The 16,520-nt window shown below is 50.0% G+C and overlaps 1 protein-coding gene across 1 annotated transcript; it reads right to left on the minus strand.

Annotated features, from left to right (window-relative positions):
* Window positions 1–10,405: 10,405 nt before the first annotated feature.
* Window positions 10,406–16,210, minus strand: RHOV (ras homolog family member V). Its single transcript, XM_074909080.1, has 3 exons — window positions 15,850–16,210; window positions 12,551–12,609; window positions 10,406–12,213 (listed from the first exon to the last, which is right to left on the minus strand). The coding sequence occupies exons 1-3, from the start codon at window positions 16,043–16,045 to the stop codon at window positions 11,773–11,775; spliced, it is 696 nt and encodes a 231-aa protein (XP_074765181.1). The 5' UTR covers window positions 16,046–16,210; the 3' UTR covers window positions 10,406–11,772.
* Window positions 16,211–16,520: the final 310 nt, after the last annotated feature.

Raw genomic sequence — 16,520 nt, forward strand, 5'->3', positions numbered from 1 at the left:
TACAAAAGAAAGAGATCAACTCAGCTCTGAGTTTATTAGCTGATGCAAGCATGACCCCATGCCATCTAAACCTCCTGGAAGCAAGTCAGATTGATGCTCCACCGATAAACATATCAGCAGCTGAGGAGCTGTGCACAGTGCGGCTCCCATAATTACTAACTCTGGTTCAAAGACTTTTATGCAAAGGAACAATGGGCACCAAAACAGTGCTGCAGCCTGTTATGCACCGCAGTGTTTTGCTGTGATGGAAGGGCTTGCCCTGTCAGACAAGTCTGCTTTTCATATCCCTGTCCTCTTCATAACAGAGGTAATTCCTACCGGTAAGGAGGCTATTGTCCACCTTTTAAGAACAGGAGCCAGGGATGTACATGCTGGCTAAGAAGATGAGAAGAGGTTTTAGCAAAAAGGGAAATGGCAGTCAAAAAAAAGGGCTTTTTCCTCATTGGAAAACTGTCCCTATTACCAGAAGATTTCCCTGTCACTGGCAGTGGCTGAGATGGAAGTGACAGCCCATTTGTTTTGCCCTCGCTGCCAACAGTCGAGCTCATCTGTGCATGTAGTGAAGGAGCGTGCAGAAGACATTTGCATTTTTGTCTCATGTCCATTTACCTTCCATTTACAACTGCTCACCGAGTTGATGTCTGGCTTTGAAAATACGACTGTATTCAACGTGATCTGAAAAACTCTGTGGGACTGTGAGCTGTTGCCTGGTCAGCCCCTGTCATTTCAGGGTGATCACCAAGCTGCTCTCGCCAACTTCAGAACCAGCTGCTTCTTGTGCAATATTGCGATTAGTGATGCATATTATAACCAGGCAACTTCCTTACATCCAGAGCAGTATTTATTTTGCAGGGAAATGCTTTCTGTAAAGCATTCATACCCTGCTCAGTCAGCACTGTTGAGGCAGGACTCTGCAGACAGCACCCCACGTGTAGGGTGATTTCCCCCCAGGAGTTTCTCAGCCCTTGTGAGAGACCCTTTTCCAGTTCCCTGGGCTTTTGAGAGCTCTGGCCCTTCTGCACAAAACTAGATTATCCCTTAGTGACTTTCATCCATTTACTGAGATGTGGTTTGTTTTCAGACGGTTGCTTTCCTTCCTACTCATTTTTCCTTCTCGACCCCAGAACACCAATCCAGTGTATTTGCACAGCAGCACCCCAAAGCCAGATCTACGGACAGTTCATCCAAATTATCGCACAAGAGCAGATATCTCTCTTAGCTGGTGGGCTACTTGGAGGGGAAGGGAAGAAATAGAAAGGCGGTGATCCTCACAGAGTTATCCCAGCAGGCCCCCATCACCTGTACTCCTCCAACCTCATTTCATAGCATGGCAGGTGTGATGTGAAATGCTCTGCTGCATGACCAGCTGAAGAGGTTGTGCTAGAAGTTTGTGCCCTTTTAAACCACCAGAATTCTTTTGCTCTGCAAATGCTTCTCTGAAGCACGAGAGGTACATGCAAGGGCTGCTCAGGGAGATGGTGGAGTCCCCATCCCTGGAGGTGTTTAAGAGTCGGGTCGACATAGTGCTGAGGGCTATGGTATAGTTGGGAACTGTCAGTGTTAGGTCAATGGCTGGACTGGATGATCTTCAAGGTCTTTTCCAACCTAGACAATTCTGTGATTCTGTGAAGCTGGTGGGCCAGGGCCACCTGAGTGTTTATTTGCATAGTCAGGATCTCTACAAGGATGAAGTAAACTTCAGTGGGGAGGATGACTATAGCCAACACTCACAGAGAGTCTGTGTTGGTAGACTGAGCTCAGTAACAAAACCAGTTATTAGTAAGTAGTAATAACGCTAAAGGTAACAAGGTATCTACTTCATATTGTGCATAATATCAATAGATTTAATTTTCCTTCCAAATGCTACAACTTGCTGAAATTCCATTTCTTCTTTGGGGATATACTTCCACCACTTTGGAATGTTCCTGGCACATATTCCAAAGTAGATTTTTGTTATGACCCACACTGAAGTCCGGGATTTCTGTAGGACAAAAAACTTTCCCTCTAGGGAACCATGAGTCCTTTGCCTCCTAAATGAAAGAAGCAGCGTGGTCTGTTCACCTCTGAGGGATCCCCCTTCCCACAGAGCCAAGGGATCTTGAAAGAAATCTCCTTCTAGACAGGGCTCTTAGGGCATCAGAGCTATAAGGGCTGAAGGTGTGACTCGTTTCTTCTCAGCAGGAAGGTGGGAATCCTGGAGATGTCAAGTCAGGAGTGGTCAGTGTGGCTGGGTTGCTCCAGGGCTCATCCAGACCCGCTGACGACAACAGGCCTGTGGTTCAGCAGCCCTGGCCACACTGCAGTGGGTGGTCACCAAAAGAGTACTGTTCCACCGAAAAATCCACTGGAAAAAGCTAATCTATCAAAACACGAAAGTGTTGGTTTGATAATTCCTGGCCAGCACAAGCCTGTAGCCCTCTTATCGGTTCTACCAGGTGAGGGAAAAGACAGGGTTGTGGAGTACATGAGGCTGGGCAGCAGCTGGGGCTTGCTCCTTGCCATGAGAGTTTCCCAGGCATGGAATGACCAAAGGCAGCTGAGGTCTCCAGGCAAAGGAGATGTCTGGAAGAACCTTGCAGGGGGAAGCGATCTAGCGATGAGTCACCCTAGGCTCAGCTCTGATATCCTTGCCTGAAGAGGCAGAGGTAATTGCCTCTGATTAATGCTGGCAAACGTCTGTGAACTCCAGTGAGGATATGAAAGGCCTGACATGCCTCTGAGATGGGGGTAAGATAGAGTACAGCCAAGTGTGGGAAGAAAATTAAGCTGAGATGTAGTTTTTAATTACCAGTAAAGCCATGCTCTAGGATGGAGGGTTGAGAGCAGGACTCGGTCTCTTCCTACTCTTTTATGCTCTTTGATATATAGAAAGGAGTTTAGGGAAGAGCAACCAGAGCTTGCTGTAGAGTCCCATTTGTAACATTTAAATGCTCATGCTGCCCCCTCATCCTTTCTTGCTGGGAGGCTGTAATTATTTAGACCACAGATGTGGCCAGAGATTTCCAGCGAGTGCCAATAAAACACAGAATGGCAGCACCAGTGAAGTCAGCACTGATATTTAGCAGAAGAAAAACTACCCCTTTACTGATTGACTATTCAGCCAAATGAGGCAGGAGGAAGGCTGGACTACAAAGTGTTCCGTTCCCTGGGTGCTCAACAGCCCCGTTTGGGTCTCTGGAAGAGGGAGGGCAAAATGGGCCAACCTATGTCTGACAGTAAGTGGCAGCAGGAGGCTTTCAAGCCCCTCGGGTGCATCTTTTTGCACCTGAGAGTCTGTTTGCAGCTCAGTTAGGAAGCGTGATCAGCGCTTGGTGGCAGTGAGCTAGCTTCATCCAGCCGTGTTGGGTAATGCGACAGCCCAGCAGCACGGACGTCCGCATGGGCTCGGGCATGCCTGCCCAGGCCGTCGGCTGCTTACCCAGCGAGCTGGCCTTCTAGGACACGTCTGCTGCTCTCGGCTGGCTGATCTTCTCTGCCAGACTATGCAGAAGTGTTTCCATGGTCAGAGCACCTCTTCCTCCTCTCTCCATCCTACACCATGATAGATGCAAGGTAGGATGCTGTTTCTCCACTCATAAGCTAGTTCTGAGTCTTGTTCAGAAATGGTTCCTACTGCTGCTGGGTGTACAGACCTCTTGTGTGGTGGCCTCTCATCCACCTGGGCTGTGGCTGTGCTCAGATCATTCTGCCTGTGTTACAGGTGCTGGGTGGAAGCAGTGGAGCCAGACATGAATGTCCCACATTCTGTATTTTGGGTTCATATCTTCATTTTTCTCTGGTGACTTGATAGTACTAGTTATCTGAAAACATCACATTTCATTCTTCCTCCTCCCCCGCCACATCACCAAGGTGGCATATGTACCATTTAAGTAGTAATATGTATAGGGCTTCCTTTTAATCACCTCTTAATTTTGCAGACCATGGGGTTTCATGTTTCCTTCAACAGCTCTGAAGGTTGGAGACATTTGCTCTAACTGAATACTGAATTTGTCCCTTAATTGCCTGAACCTAAGAGCTGGAGCTATAATCACAGAGTTTGGTTTTCCAGATTTCTCTGGAAACTCACAGAAGACAATAATGGAGACTGCTGTCTGGACACATCTCAGGGCTTTTGTCCCATTTTTAGGATCATGAGAAGTGCTGTGATGTTCATGGCAGTAACCCTTCCCCTGCGATGGCACCCTGTGAATATCAGTTAATAAATGTGTATCACACCCCATGGAGGGGAGGGAGCTCCCTTTTGCAAATAGAAAAGGGAAAGTCATTCACCTAAAACCACACAGGGAAATTACTTTAAAGTCTCGGTTAGCACTTGCAGATTTCTGGTGACCTAAACTATATTTAGACTTGCCCTCTCTCCCGTCACTTAATGCAGTGTCTTTATCATCTGAAAAGAGATGTTTGGAGATAGTGGATAATGCACTCCATGGAAAGGTAGGATGCTGCTGTTACTGGTACTCATAAGTTAGCCAAGCAGGTGCTGCAGGATTTCCTTTTCCTCCCAAGGTATGGTTGTATTTCATTGGAGTCCCCATATTTCAGACTTAGCATCCTTTGACAGGAGTCTTGTACATGTAAAACTTTACTGTTAGGCTCTAATAACTCTGGCTATTCTACAAATCTATTTGCCTTACAAGAAATAAACCAAGTCATCCTATAGAAGATGTCACAACATGAGATATCCTATCCTACCCTCTCTTCAGATTATACCCTGCTGCCCAGATAATATTCCAGGGTGGCTGTCATCTTTCATCTGCTCCACGTTATTAAAACCCCTTAGCAAGAGGAATGAATATTTATCTGTGCTATATATAGCACCGTGCGTATTACTATCCACAGCTGGAAGTACAGCTTGGGTGCCCACACTCAGATCTTCACGGTTTGGTTTTTGCAAGCCTTTTTCTCTCTGCGGCCACCGTGTCTCTCACTGGCTGGTGGCTTTGGCACTCTGCAAGAAGCCTGCTGCTTTCCTGGCAGAGGTTTCACAGGGTTTCAAAGCCTCCCTCCAGTGCGGTTATTAAAGGCTTTTGTTTATCTTGTGAAATCTGCCCCGTGAATGCTGACACTGGCTGAAGTGCTGGGAGAGTTTCCCTGACTCTTCCTCTCGCTGTCTCTCACGGGTCTATTCCCATGAAAATGATCTCAGGTGTGCCGTGCGTCATCAGTCCGCCCCAGGCACTCACTGGCTTACTGGCAGGGAAGATGAATGCAGAGTTTCTGAAGCTCTGCCCGCTGTAGCCAGGTCCTCCTGCCTCGCGGCCTGCTCCAGCACTGCAAAGCGCCATCCCAGCGGCTCTGGTAGCGGCAGGCACCAGCCATCCCCAGGCACAGGCCGCTCCCCGGGCAGGTGGCGCAGCAAAGAGCCGCGGCAGGAGAGCAGCTAGGGCCCTGCAATACCTCCTGAACCCTATTTGCACTGCTCGGGCAGCACTTTTGCAGCCTCTCTCCTGTCCAGCCCCACAGGGATGCAGACTCTGCCGGGAGACCCGAATCCTCCCATGACGGCCCCGCTGCAGCACGTGATGCTGACTTACCTCTTTGGATGAGAAAGCACCTCAGTCTGCAGGGCTGGGGTGTTGACGCTTGCTGCCAGCGAGATCCCAGCTAGATCCCTGGCTTCTCCCTGTGTCCCTGTTGCCACTGAGCTACCCAACCAGGTGTTCACCTGGAGAAGCAGAGGGTTAAGCTCAGTGGCAGGGTGAGACTTAACGGGATGGTGGAGGAAGGGCAGGCCCATGACTTGAGTGCCCTGAGCCCCTCCAGATTTTAACAGCGGTGATGGCACCACCAGCACAAGCGTTCACATGTGGGTGGCCGCTTGGAAATCACCAGCACTGTCCCCACCAGCAAGCTCCACCGTGCCACCAGCACGAAGGCGCGGCCACCAGGGTGCTGCAGCAAGGGGGCTTTGCTGTTCGTGCTTGACTCGCCAACCCATCCCCTCCCATCCCCCTGCCTCTACAGGACTGTGGAGGTTCCTCCATGGGAAGTTGAGCTCTTCCAGCCTCACCACCAGGAGAGCCAGGTCCCACAGGTGGGATCCTGCTACCAGCCGGGGGCTGGGGGAAGCATCAGGCACCTTCCCCTGGCCAGAAAGCCAGGCCTGGCTCCGAGGCTGACTCTGCAGCGCTGCCCTCTCTGTCACAAGCTTGGGGAAGGTTCCCGCAGTGCCTGGCTCGCTTTCTGAGAAAACAAGGAAAGAGAAATTTACCCTAAACCCTGGGAAGCCCGTGTATTTTCATTGTATTTTAATTTTAAGAGATTGTCTGCCCCGCCCAAGATTATCTCATGGGAAAGAAAAGCCTGGCTCAGTGACTCGTGGTGAAACTTGTCCCGGAGCCAAATTTCCCCGCACCTGATGTTCCTCCATAGCAGCAGAAACCAGAGTATTTCAGTTCACAACACTGCCCCAGGGGCAGTGCTGGGGATAAGGGGATGGAGGGGGAGGATGGGACCCACATCTCCTCCTGCTCTTCCAGAACAAGTCCGTCGAGTTTGGATGCTAAGCAGCTCAGTCGGGGAGCTGGAAAGGGCATGGTGTCACCCTGGGAACCAGGATCACGTGGGGCTGCAGCAGAGGGAACCTGTCTCAGGGATACGTTGAAACATACCCTGCTCTCTTGTGCAATAGGTCTTTGCAAGTACAATGCTGTATTTATACGGTGGGAACGGAGAGCCCAGGGCTGGACTCCGCAGAGGCATGAGTAAGCAGCTTCCAGGAGGCCCAGGTGCCAGCTGGGCCAGCTCTTTGATTCCTCTTCTGGGAGCAGATGCAGACTGGGAGCTGGGTCTTGACAGCATAGTCTTAGAGCCATATTGTAAAATTTGAGTGGTTTCTTTGTATAAATGCATAAATCTCCCTGGCCTACTACAGAGTGATTTAGCATGGCTCCAAGAGAAACAACGATGTAAAAGAGAGCCAAGATGTTTAAGCAGACCAAGCGGGCCAAGGAGAGCCTCCTGGGCACGGAGAACTCGGCAGGGTTGGAAGAGCAGCAGTCCGACTGAAGCATAGGCTGCGAGAAAACAAACATTTCTTGTGGTGCCAGTGCCTGTTTGAGCAGTGCCTCTGCTCACCCTCACTCCTCCAGTTCCCACGCCGCTCTTCACAAGGCCATGGAGAGGACCGCAGGAAGGGACCAACCAAGGGCAGGAAGGCTTTAGGAGCAAAGTTGAAGCAGACTACTTACCTGCCACTGCAGCTGAGACAAGTCAAACCAGGCCCTGCTTCCAAGCTGGAAATGGTTGCCTAATTGATAAATAGCATTAAACTTGCAGCAATCTGAAGAAAAAAAGCCAGTTAGCACCTGAGCATTAAATTGGAGGACGTTAAGAAAGTGATAAGGTTGTTAACAAAATCACACCCCTCTCAGGAAATGGGGGAGGATGCCATTCTCAGGTAATTGTGTTTCAGCAGGATTCAAGAACTGCCAGGTTCCTGCTGCTGGACTCATGTCAGCTCCTGACCTGGTAATAATTCAGCCCGTCCTTCAAAGTAAATAGGACGTAACCTACAGGGCATAAAGATCTCCTGAAGGGACCTTTCAGACTTGCCCTTCTGGCGCTGGAAGGAGGCTGTGTTGAGTCAGACGAAACTTGGTGTTATTTTGGGGATTAATTCCCAGTCAGGGTTCAGTGGAAGCTTGGGAAAGCGTTGCCAGCTGGGAACCTTCTTGGCACAGCTAAGCCCATTTAGGGTGTGCTACCTACAGAGAAAGGAAACAAAAGGGTCTTTTCCACACCGCGTTCCTACCATTGCTGACACCCGAGCTCAGCTCCTTTGGAGGTGGCAGCTAGCACACCGGCTTCATGCAGAATTACACACACCCCAGTGCATACCTGTGCTGAAGTACTTGCAGTGTCGCTTATGGTAGTGGGAAGGCCCTGATGAGTTACTCTGCTGGATGTGGGACTGTGCAGAAGTCTGTTGACCAGGGTACAAGTCAGAGATCTGAGCAAGAAGGAACGTACTAGAGAGTTTCAAGCCTACAAGCATGTTGGCTTTTTTTAGCATTTGATGCTGAGCTTTGCGCTATGGAGCATCAGATCTACTAATCATAAGTATCCTTACTGGCATTAAAGTAAGTGGCACTCATGTGGAATTGTGCTGGCCTAGTAATGGGCTTGGCTAGCTTCATCCAGCCTGGTGGGGTGGTTTGTGTTAGCAACAGTCTCCCAGGAACTCTCCTGTGCTCACAGCACCATCTGAAAATACAGGTCAGTCAAGCAGCACTGCAAGGCAGAAACAAGCCCAAGCTGTACCAGAGCCAGGTTAGCAGCACAGGTCTGGTAATGCACCATGGAGAGGACTAGAGGCAATGCTTTAAAGACCCCTGGGGTGGCTTTGGTAGGACACTCCATTTAATGATATAGATTCACCCCCACCACCAGGAATTCAGCTTTGTTCACAGGTTTCAGGGAGTTTTAGGGTGCTTATTGTGCACATGACAGGATATGGCTCAGCGGGATGACTCACTCCCCAGTAAAGTTAATTCACACTTTCCTGCTATTTCCATTCACAGGTTCTTCTGTAAGCTTTAATGCTGGGAAGCTGCAAAGCAGGGAAACGGCTCCAATTAATCCCACAGGGTTGCTTTACATCTAGCAAACAGCAGACTGCAGGACAGCGTGGTAAAAAAACCCCAAACCAAACCCAAAACAAGTTTTATTGGCAAGAATCGTGTCCTATCGGCAATAATTTCCTATTCCCTTCTAGTTTCTGAATCACATTTGCTCATTACCTCTGCTACACTGTGGGTTTTGTCCATTTTCTTTTCTACTTCTCTGCTTATCTCCTCTCGCAGTCTCACTTTGGAGTGGCTGCGGGGCCCCAGATGTGGGTAGACAGGAGCCCTGACCTACCTGCGATGCTGTGATGAAGGCTAAAACGATGAGCCCTGGGAGCTGTCATGGATAGAGCTTTTGTGTCCTACGTGGCACAGACAAAATTTTTCAGCACTCAAGCAGTGTTTAACTACCAAGGTAAGTTAAATAAAGCCAGTCGCTAAATTACCCACCAGACTAATGACAGAGCAGCATGCTGTTATTAAGGCTCCAAATGCAAGTCCTACATGGGCTTGTCTCAGTGAGTGCTGGGAGGGCCTCCTGACTGGTCCTTGGGTGGCAGCTTCTGGGGAGAGGCACTGAAAGTCTCCATCCCCCTCAGCAGCCTCCACCCTGAGCAGCTGCTGAGGGAGACGAAAATTAACTGAGGCAACAGAAGGCTCTCGGAAGGTTTCAGCTATAAGGGTATTTTTCTACCATTGCTAGTGGGGGTTAGGACATGGAGTGAGTAACTGGGCAATTTCCCTCTTATGCTATTGTCAGTAAAATGGAATAACTCCTCCTCCATCTTAAAGCCCAGCTTATTTTGCACTGACAAAATTGCAAACACAAATTGCAGACATTCAAAACATTTATTTAGTTGAACAAATATTAGATACAATCACAGAGGAAGAAAGCAGCTCTCAGAACAAGTTTCTTTTCCAGAATGAAATAATCCCTGTTTCATACCAAGCTATTTCAGGACAACCCTTGCTCTCCTCAGCAGGAGGGAGGCTGGCGTTTTTTCCACCTGTGGGTTTGTTCCACAGGGGTATGGCGTGCTCCTTCGCAGGTCACACCACAGCCCTCCGCCCCACAGGCTAAAGAAATGCGTAAAGACCCAACAGACAAACTGGACTAGTGGTACAGCAAAGGTGCCTGTACAGGTAAGTAATGCATGCAGGGATGCATTGGCAAGTGAGAGCTTTGTTCGGGAAGTGCTGTCCTGTCTAGAGGCCTGTAGGACGCCACTTCTAGCTACCACCTCTGTACTCTCCTCTTAGGACTCCTCCCTGGACCTGGATGGCCTTTCAGCTGGGGGAGTCCTCGCAACATTCAGCTCATTTTGCCACACCATCCTTTCCAGCTGCCTTACCTACAAGCAGCTGTGGGCCACATCCCTTTGCAAGAAGACCTGCCCGCCTCTTTCATACTACGATACCGCCCAGGGAGACAGCAGGCTCGTCTCGCGTCCTGGGGACTACGTGAGCTGGGCCACAAAGGGAGAGGATTGTGAGAGATATTTGCAGGCATTTGTATGGATCCAGAGCCATGCTGCATGACTTGCATTTGTTTTTTTACAGGCCCACCAGTACAGATATGCTTGCTTTTGGTACAGGGCAACCAATCCACAGCTATAGCCCCTTCTGTCACATTACTCCCGTGTCCCCAGAGTGATGGGTCATAGCCACATGCAGAAAACCCCCTGAGTATTGAAAGCATTGCTTGACAGACCTGTCATGCTCTCTGCTACATAAACCAGAACGAAATGTCTCTGTGAAAGAAGTTTTAGAAATTGATGTAAGTTCTGTAATAAAATGTGAATAGACTCACAGGGAAATTAATCCCCTGAGAAAGAGGGGAACGGAGCAAACAGAGTGAATGTTTTTGTCTGGCAGGAACTTCATGGATTTCCTTTGCTTTTGATTTCAGCAGATCAAGCAGCAGCTTTTAAGAAAAGGAAGCACAACAGAAGGAAGCCCTGAGCTCTCCGTTCCTGTTCTGCAGCCTCAGGAAGAACAGTACAAGGTAAATTCTGTTCTCCTGCGTGGATCTGAAACTGAGGATTTATTGAACAAGAGGGACTCTCTCTCACTACAACCCTCTCGTTTTGATACAAAACTTAATGTATGGAAAATATTACTTTGAAATTGAGATCACTAGCAAAGTTTCCAGGTCCTTAGAAGATCCCCTGAATATTAGCATCTCAGCTAAGTAGAATCACAACCTCCATTTAACAGTGTTCATTCTTCTTTCCTTCTCCATCTCCCTTTCTTCCTTCCTTCCTTCCTTCCATCTCTTTTTCCTTTTTATTCTTTTTCTTCCCTCTCTCTTCTCCTTTCAATACATGCATCTGCATTTCACCCCTCAGTAGTATTACAAATCCTTCACTGACACAGTTTCATCTCTGCTAGACAGACAGAGCCACTCAATTGTGGTTCTTCACCTTTTGTTTCTCTCAGAACACCACACACAAAAAAAGCCTTTCAAAATAGGTCCCCAAGTTCATGACTACCTCTTAAGATAGGACTATAGCACTGGCATCCGCTGGGCTACAGAGTTCTCTCAGAGAACGTTTTCCTTAAAGAATTACTGCAGCTCCCAGTGCATTTTCTCTTCAGCCTGCTAATGGCCTTTATTTAGGAAAAACCTTCTCAAGGGTACTTCTCAAGAGCACAGCCAAGTGACTTCTACCTATTTTGTCAAGCAGAACCTGAGAGGGAACCCAAGCCTCATGTTACAAACTTGGCAGCCCATGTCTGACCACACTGCAGTTGTCAGTAACTGCCCCTGCCCTACTCTCTGCCAAGCCTGTAAATCAGCCAAAACATAGGCAGACTTCAAAAGTCCCTCACGTTTATTATACTGCGTTAGGACTCCAAAAGCGTGTTAGCTTCAGACAGAAAACTGATCATTTTGAACAATATAAGGAATCTGCCTGTTCTAGGGTACTGAGTCTTGGTGTGTTAAAGGCTCACATCAGTGCAGGACGTTACAGACGTGTCCGGCAGGTGCTTATAGCTGTCTGGACCATTCCACATCCCGGCACAAGGGAAATCCAGTTCATGTCTCCTAGGGATCTGATACCGTAACCCAGCAAGAGCTAGGTTTCCAAGCCCAGCAGCTTATCATACCCTCCTCGCTGGGGCCATAGGAGCAGTCACTCCAAGAAGGTGCAGAGCCAATACTAGCATCGGGTGTTTCTTTCTTCCCCCCCTCAAAGCAGCTTCAGACAAAGCAGAAGAACTTCTTCCAGCGGCACTTGGAGAGAGTTTTGATGCCTTTGGCTGTCATCTTCTTTTCCTGACGTGCTTTGTGCTCAACACCGCTGACAATGGCCATGTCAAAAACTTCTTTGAGGTTCTTCTGGGTCAGTGCTGAGCACTCCAGGTAGGCTTCAGCCCGGATTTTGTCAGCTAGACCTTCTGCCTGAGGCCGGGGCACAGGCTTCACATGGTAGCGATCCAGGCTGATGAGGACATTGACATCGTCCCGCAAATCTGCCTGCGTCCCCACTAGCAGCACCGGCGCCCGGGGGTTGTGAGTTCGTATCTCGGGAATCCATTTCTCCGTAATGTTTTGGAAGGAGCTTGGGTTTACCACGCTGAAGCAGACAAGGAAGACATCGGTGTCGGGGTAACAAAGTGAGCGCAAACAGTCAAAGTCCTCCTGTAGGAAATGGAGGGGGGGGGGAAAAAAGGTCTTTACTGGACTGATCTCCTAACAGCATGACGTTGCTGTGGCTTTTCCACACATTAACTAGGACAGCAGCACCCTCAGAGGCAGGCATTGTGCTGACTTTGCGGCCACGCTGCCGTTCAGACACATGTTTCAGAGCTGAGGGAGTCTGTCATTCACTCGCCTGACTGCCATACCAGCAAACAGCTGATGCTGGGCTAGTGCATTTCCTTCCTTCCCAGTTAAACACTGCCTTCCTCAAAAGCCTGCAAACAGTCCCTGTCCCACTGGACCAGAGCTGACAGCTGCTCTGATAGTCGGAGCTTACCTGTCCAGCGGTGTCCCACAGCTGGATCCGGACTGGGGCTCCATCCACCAGGACTTGCACTGTAGCAGAACAGAATAAGGGTGAGTCTAAGGGAGTTGTCCAGCATACACACGCACACCCATACAGGGTTTCCCCAGCACACTCTGGTTTGTATCCCACTGAAACGAGTTGCTGAAGTCACTCAAGCCTGTCCTCCTTGCTGAACACCCTCCCAAACCTCAATAAAACAGCTGAAGCTTGCACTGGCAACATTAAGAGCCTGTAATACTTTCTAATTTTGTTATCCCTCAGGTGTTTTGGGCTGTGCTCTGGTATTTTGAAAGAACAGTTCTATATTATGGGACAACTGCTCCTCTAGAGAAGAAGAGCCCCTAGCCAAACGGTGCTCTGAGAAAAATTTGTTGTTCTTCTTCCACAACCCAAAAAAGCAGACAAAGATAAACACAAACTGAGAACTCCAGCAACTTGCTCCTAGCTTCTTGGCCAAGGGTGGAAGTTCAAATTAGTCTTCATTAAACAAGCTATTGGAGAGTTTTCCCAACCAGGCCAGGGATTTGGCCTTAAAAACAGGGTTTCTGTGAGTGTCTTAGCTAAGGAAAAGCAAAGACCTAAACCTAACTTTGAAATGGAGAAGCTATTAAGGAAACTGATGAGTGAAATCCCCTTCAGAGTCTATCCACACAGAGAAAAACTGCTGAGTTACACATGTAAGGTCTGCTCCCATTTCACTCCCTAATCACAGTAAGCCTTCATGTGGTATCAGCTGACTCAGACTGAGGGCTGGCAGGACCTCTGATGGAAATCTGGAATGAAACTGTTAGATGTTTAAGTGCACAGACACCACAAAGACTGGCTAGGAACAGAGCAAAAGGAGAAAGGGGCTGAGGGAGCTGGAAATCACTTGAAAGCCTTAATAAAGGGTAGGGGGCTGTGCTCTGATGAATAGAGGCAGACATCCTGGCTAAGGTGATGATGGCTGGCACTTGACACAAGGTAGCTAAACTCCTTTGCTGTGCAAGGCAAGGAGGCTTTACTATCCTTTTTGTTTAAAACAAACCCCAAACCCCTAAACAGAAGTAGGATCAATCTTTTGTGATTCTTGAAGTAATTAGCCAGGTGAGAAAAGCAATAGAAACCACTGACTTGGAGGGTTTTACACAAGCTCTTGGAGGAGAGCACTCCTCCCTGAAAGCAGTCTGGGAGAAAGAGGGAGAGACAGACAAAAGGTGAACTGAGTTTTGGTGGGAGACTGAAACTGAAGGAAAAAAAGAAGGGGTGGGTGCATCCACCACAGTGCCAGTCCTTGCAGCATAGCTGAAAGTCATTGCTTCCTTGTGACTGGGAAACAGTTGGATTGTTACCATATCTTTGCCCCAGAGGAGGAAGAGAAACCTGTTCCTGATCAAAGGACCTGCTAGATCCTGACTTGATCTTCAAGGCACTGGGCATTTGCCTTTCTAGTATCTGGTTTCTTCTGTCTCCCAAGTGCCTTGAGAGAAGGAATTAGCATCTCTGAGGTGTTTTACAGTCTTCAGAAGAAAGACACCACATATATTAACTGCTGCTCCAGTACTTGCACAGGGTTTTTTCGTACCTGCTGCTAACTAAAGCTATGCTAGCAACTCTGCGACAGCCCTCCAAACACCGCCCTCACAAGGTCCACACCCTCAGGATTGAGGCTGGATTTTGGTACAATAGCGAAGGGGCCGGCAGAACAGGATAGCCTGGTAAAGAAAGGTCACTGGGTACATGTTTCACTCAAAGCTGCTCTACCTGGCAGTGACACCCAGCAGGAGGTAGCGCCCAGACAAATGTGGCTGGGTCACAGACCCAGAGCCATTCCCCTGATAATGCAATACTTTCTCCTGTCTTGTTATTGGCATTACAGTCCCATGACCAGGCTTAAGGTTAAGATGTAAACTGCAAAGCTCAGTTCTGCCGACAGTTTCAACTGCAAGTATTCCCCAAAAGAGGGGGAGAATTGGGCTGAGATTTCTGAAGTGGATCTTGAACTGTGCTTTGTGAATCCAGGGAGGGAATCTCCTCAGGTTTATCCAGGTTAAGAGTAGGGGTAGGAGGGGAAACTTCTCTATTCTTCCCTTTCCTCCCAATAAGCAGAGAGTGAACTTTGGAAGACCTGTTTTTAATGGGTTTGATTCCTATCAGTTGCAAATGCTACGCACTTTGGGAACTCGGGCTCGGCACTTGGACAGTCAGAGTGGGGCTAAACCCACACGCAGCTATCTTCAAATTACTTGCTGCCCATCAGGGAGTCTCTGAACTCAAACTGCCTCCTCCTTTCTGGATCCTTTTACTATGGATTTTCCCTTTCCAAAAAGGTGGAGGCTAATAACTATGGTAATTCCAAGCCTCTCTTAGCCCACACTGTACACATCAGTGTAAAGGGAGCAGAGAGAGCAGTAACCTTTCCCTTGGAGGACTCGGGGACTCAAGGACTCGGTTCCCAAAGGGCTGCTGGACCCTGAGCAGCAGCGTGTTCCCAGTTCCCTTCCTTCAAGCGACAGTGGAAGAGCTTAGAGAGGGTCAAGTCAAATCAACAGCTCCCAGTGTAACAGTGATCAACTGGAGAGACACTGAGACAAACACTCCCTCTAAGAACCCCTGAGACTATGACACATTAGAAGTCTTGTTCCTGGTCTGCCTTGTGAGCCCATCTCTGATCTACCGATCTGTACTGTCACGTACTGTTGTGTTTCTCCATATCAGAAATCTTTCAAAGGGCTTTGTACTTTCCTGGGGTTTAGATTAGAAATTGGAGCCCAAAAGAAGTGGAGAACAAGAACAAAGATAGCATTTACAGAAGTGGAAACTAATGAGAGCTCATCAGCTGACGGGGAAGGCAATTCTAGCCAGACTCACAAAGCTCTTCAACTTTCTGACAACTTCTGTGCAGCGCTAGCTTCAGCGGACATGTGGGGAAAGGGATGTTTTTGCTGAATATCAGCCAAAGCTAGAAAGCCTACAGTGCAATGCTGTGATATTTCTGAAGCTAAAACCCACCACCAGCAACAAAAAATTAAGCCCCCTTCTACTTAGCCATAATAAGACCCCAAAGCCAGGAAGGTGCCCGATTTCATGGAACTTGCAAGCCAACCCAACACGCGCCCCGTTGACCCACACAGCTGCCAAAACACAAAACTTCACCAACCGCCCGAGGGGCTCAGCCCCGAGTGGCAGCAAACGCCCCTGGGGCTCTGTGCCCCCAGGCTCCGCTCCCCCTCCCTACACCCGCAGATCCGCCGGGATCCCCCCGAGGCGCGGCGGGGCCCGGTGCCTACCGGAGAAGGTGTCGAGGGCGGTGGGCTGGTACTCGTCGGGGTACCCGTTGGTGGTGTAGCTGACGACCAGGCTGGTCTTGCCCACGGCGCCGTCGCCCACCAGCACGCACTTGATGCCCAGCTCCGGGCCGCTGCCCCGGGGGGGGCTGTGTCTCCGTACGGCGGGCGAGTAGTCCAGGAGCTCCTGTGGGGGCATGGTACCGGTACCGGTACCGGTACCGGCGGCTCGGCGGGGCTCAGCGCGGGGAGCGGCGCGGCGGGGCCGCTGCCATGCCCGGGCGGACGGGCTGCTGTCGGGGCTGAGCGCTGCCGTGCGGGGACACCCTCCCCGATCCGCCCGGCACCGCTCCGCATCGCTACACCTGCCGCCCCGCGCCCAAAACCGGCCCCCATTTCCCTAGGCCCGCCCCGGCCCGCCCCGGCCCCGCCGCCTCCGCCCCGGCCCGCCCCGCCTGCGCACACACGGGGGAAAGCCGCTGGCCCGTCGGTCCCCCCGTCCCCCCCGGCCGTCCGGTCGTGTCCGCCGTCCGTCCCCTCCGTTCCCCTCCCTGTTCCCTCGTCCGTCCCCGTCCGACCGTCCGTGTCCGTCCCCGTCCGTCTGTCCGTGTCCCCCGCCCCGTGTCCCCCGTCGGTCCCCCCGTCCCCCTCCCAGTTCCCCCGTCCCCGCCGTC

The sequence above is a fragment of the Athene noctua genome, chromosome 6 (genome assembly GCF_965140245.1).
Source record: "Athene noctua chromosome 6, bAthNoc1.hap1.1, whole genome shotgun sequence".
Classification (NCBI taxonomy): Eukaryota; Metazoa; Chordata; class Aves; order Strigiformes; family Strigidae; genus Athene; species Athene noctua.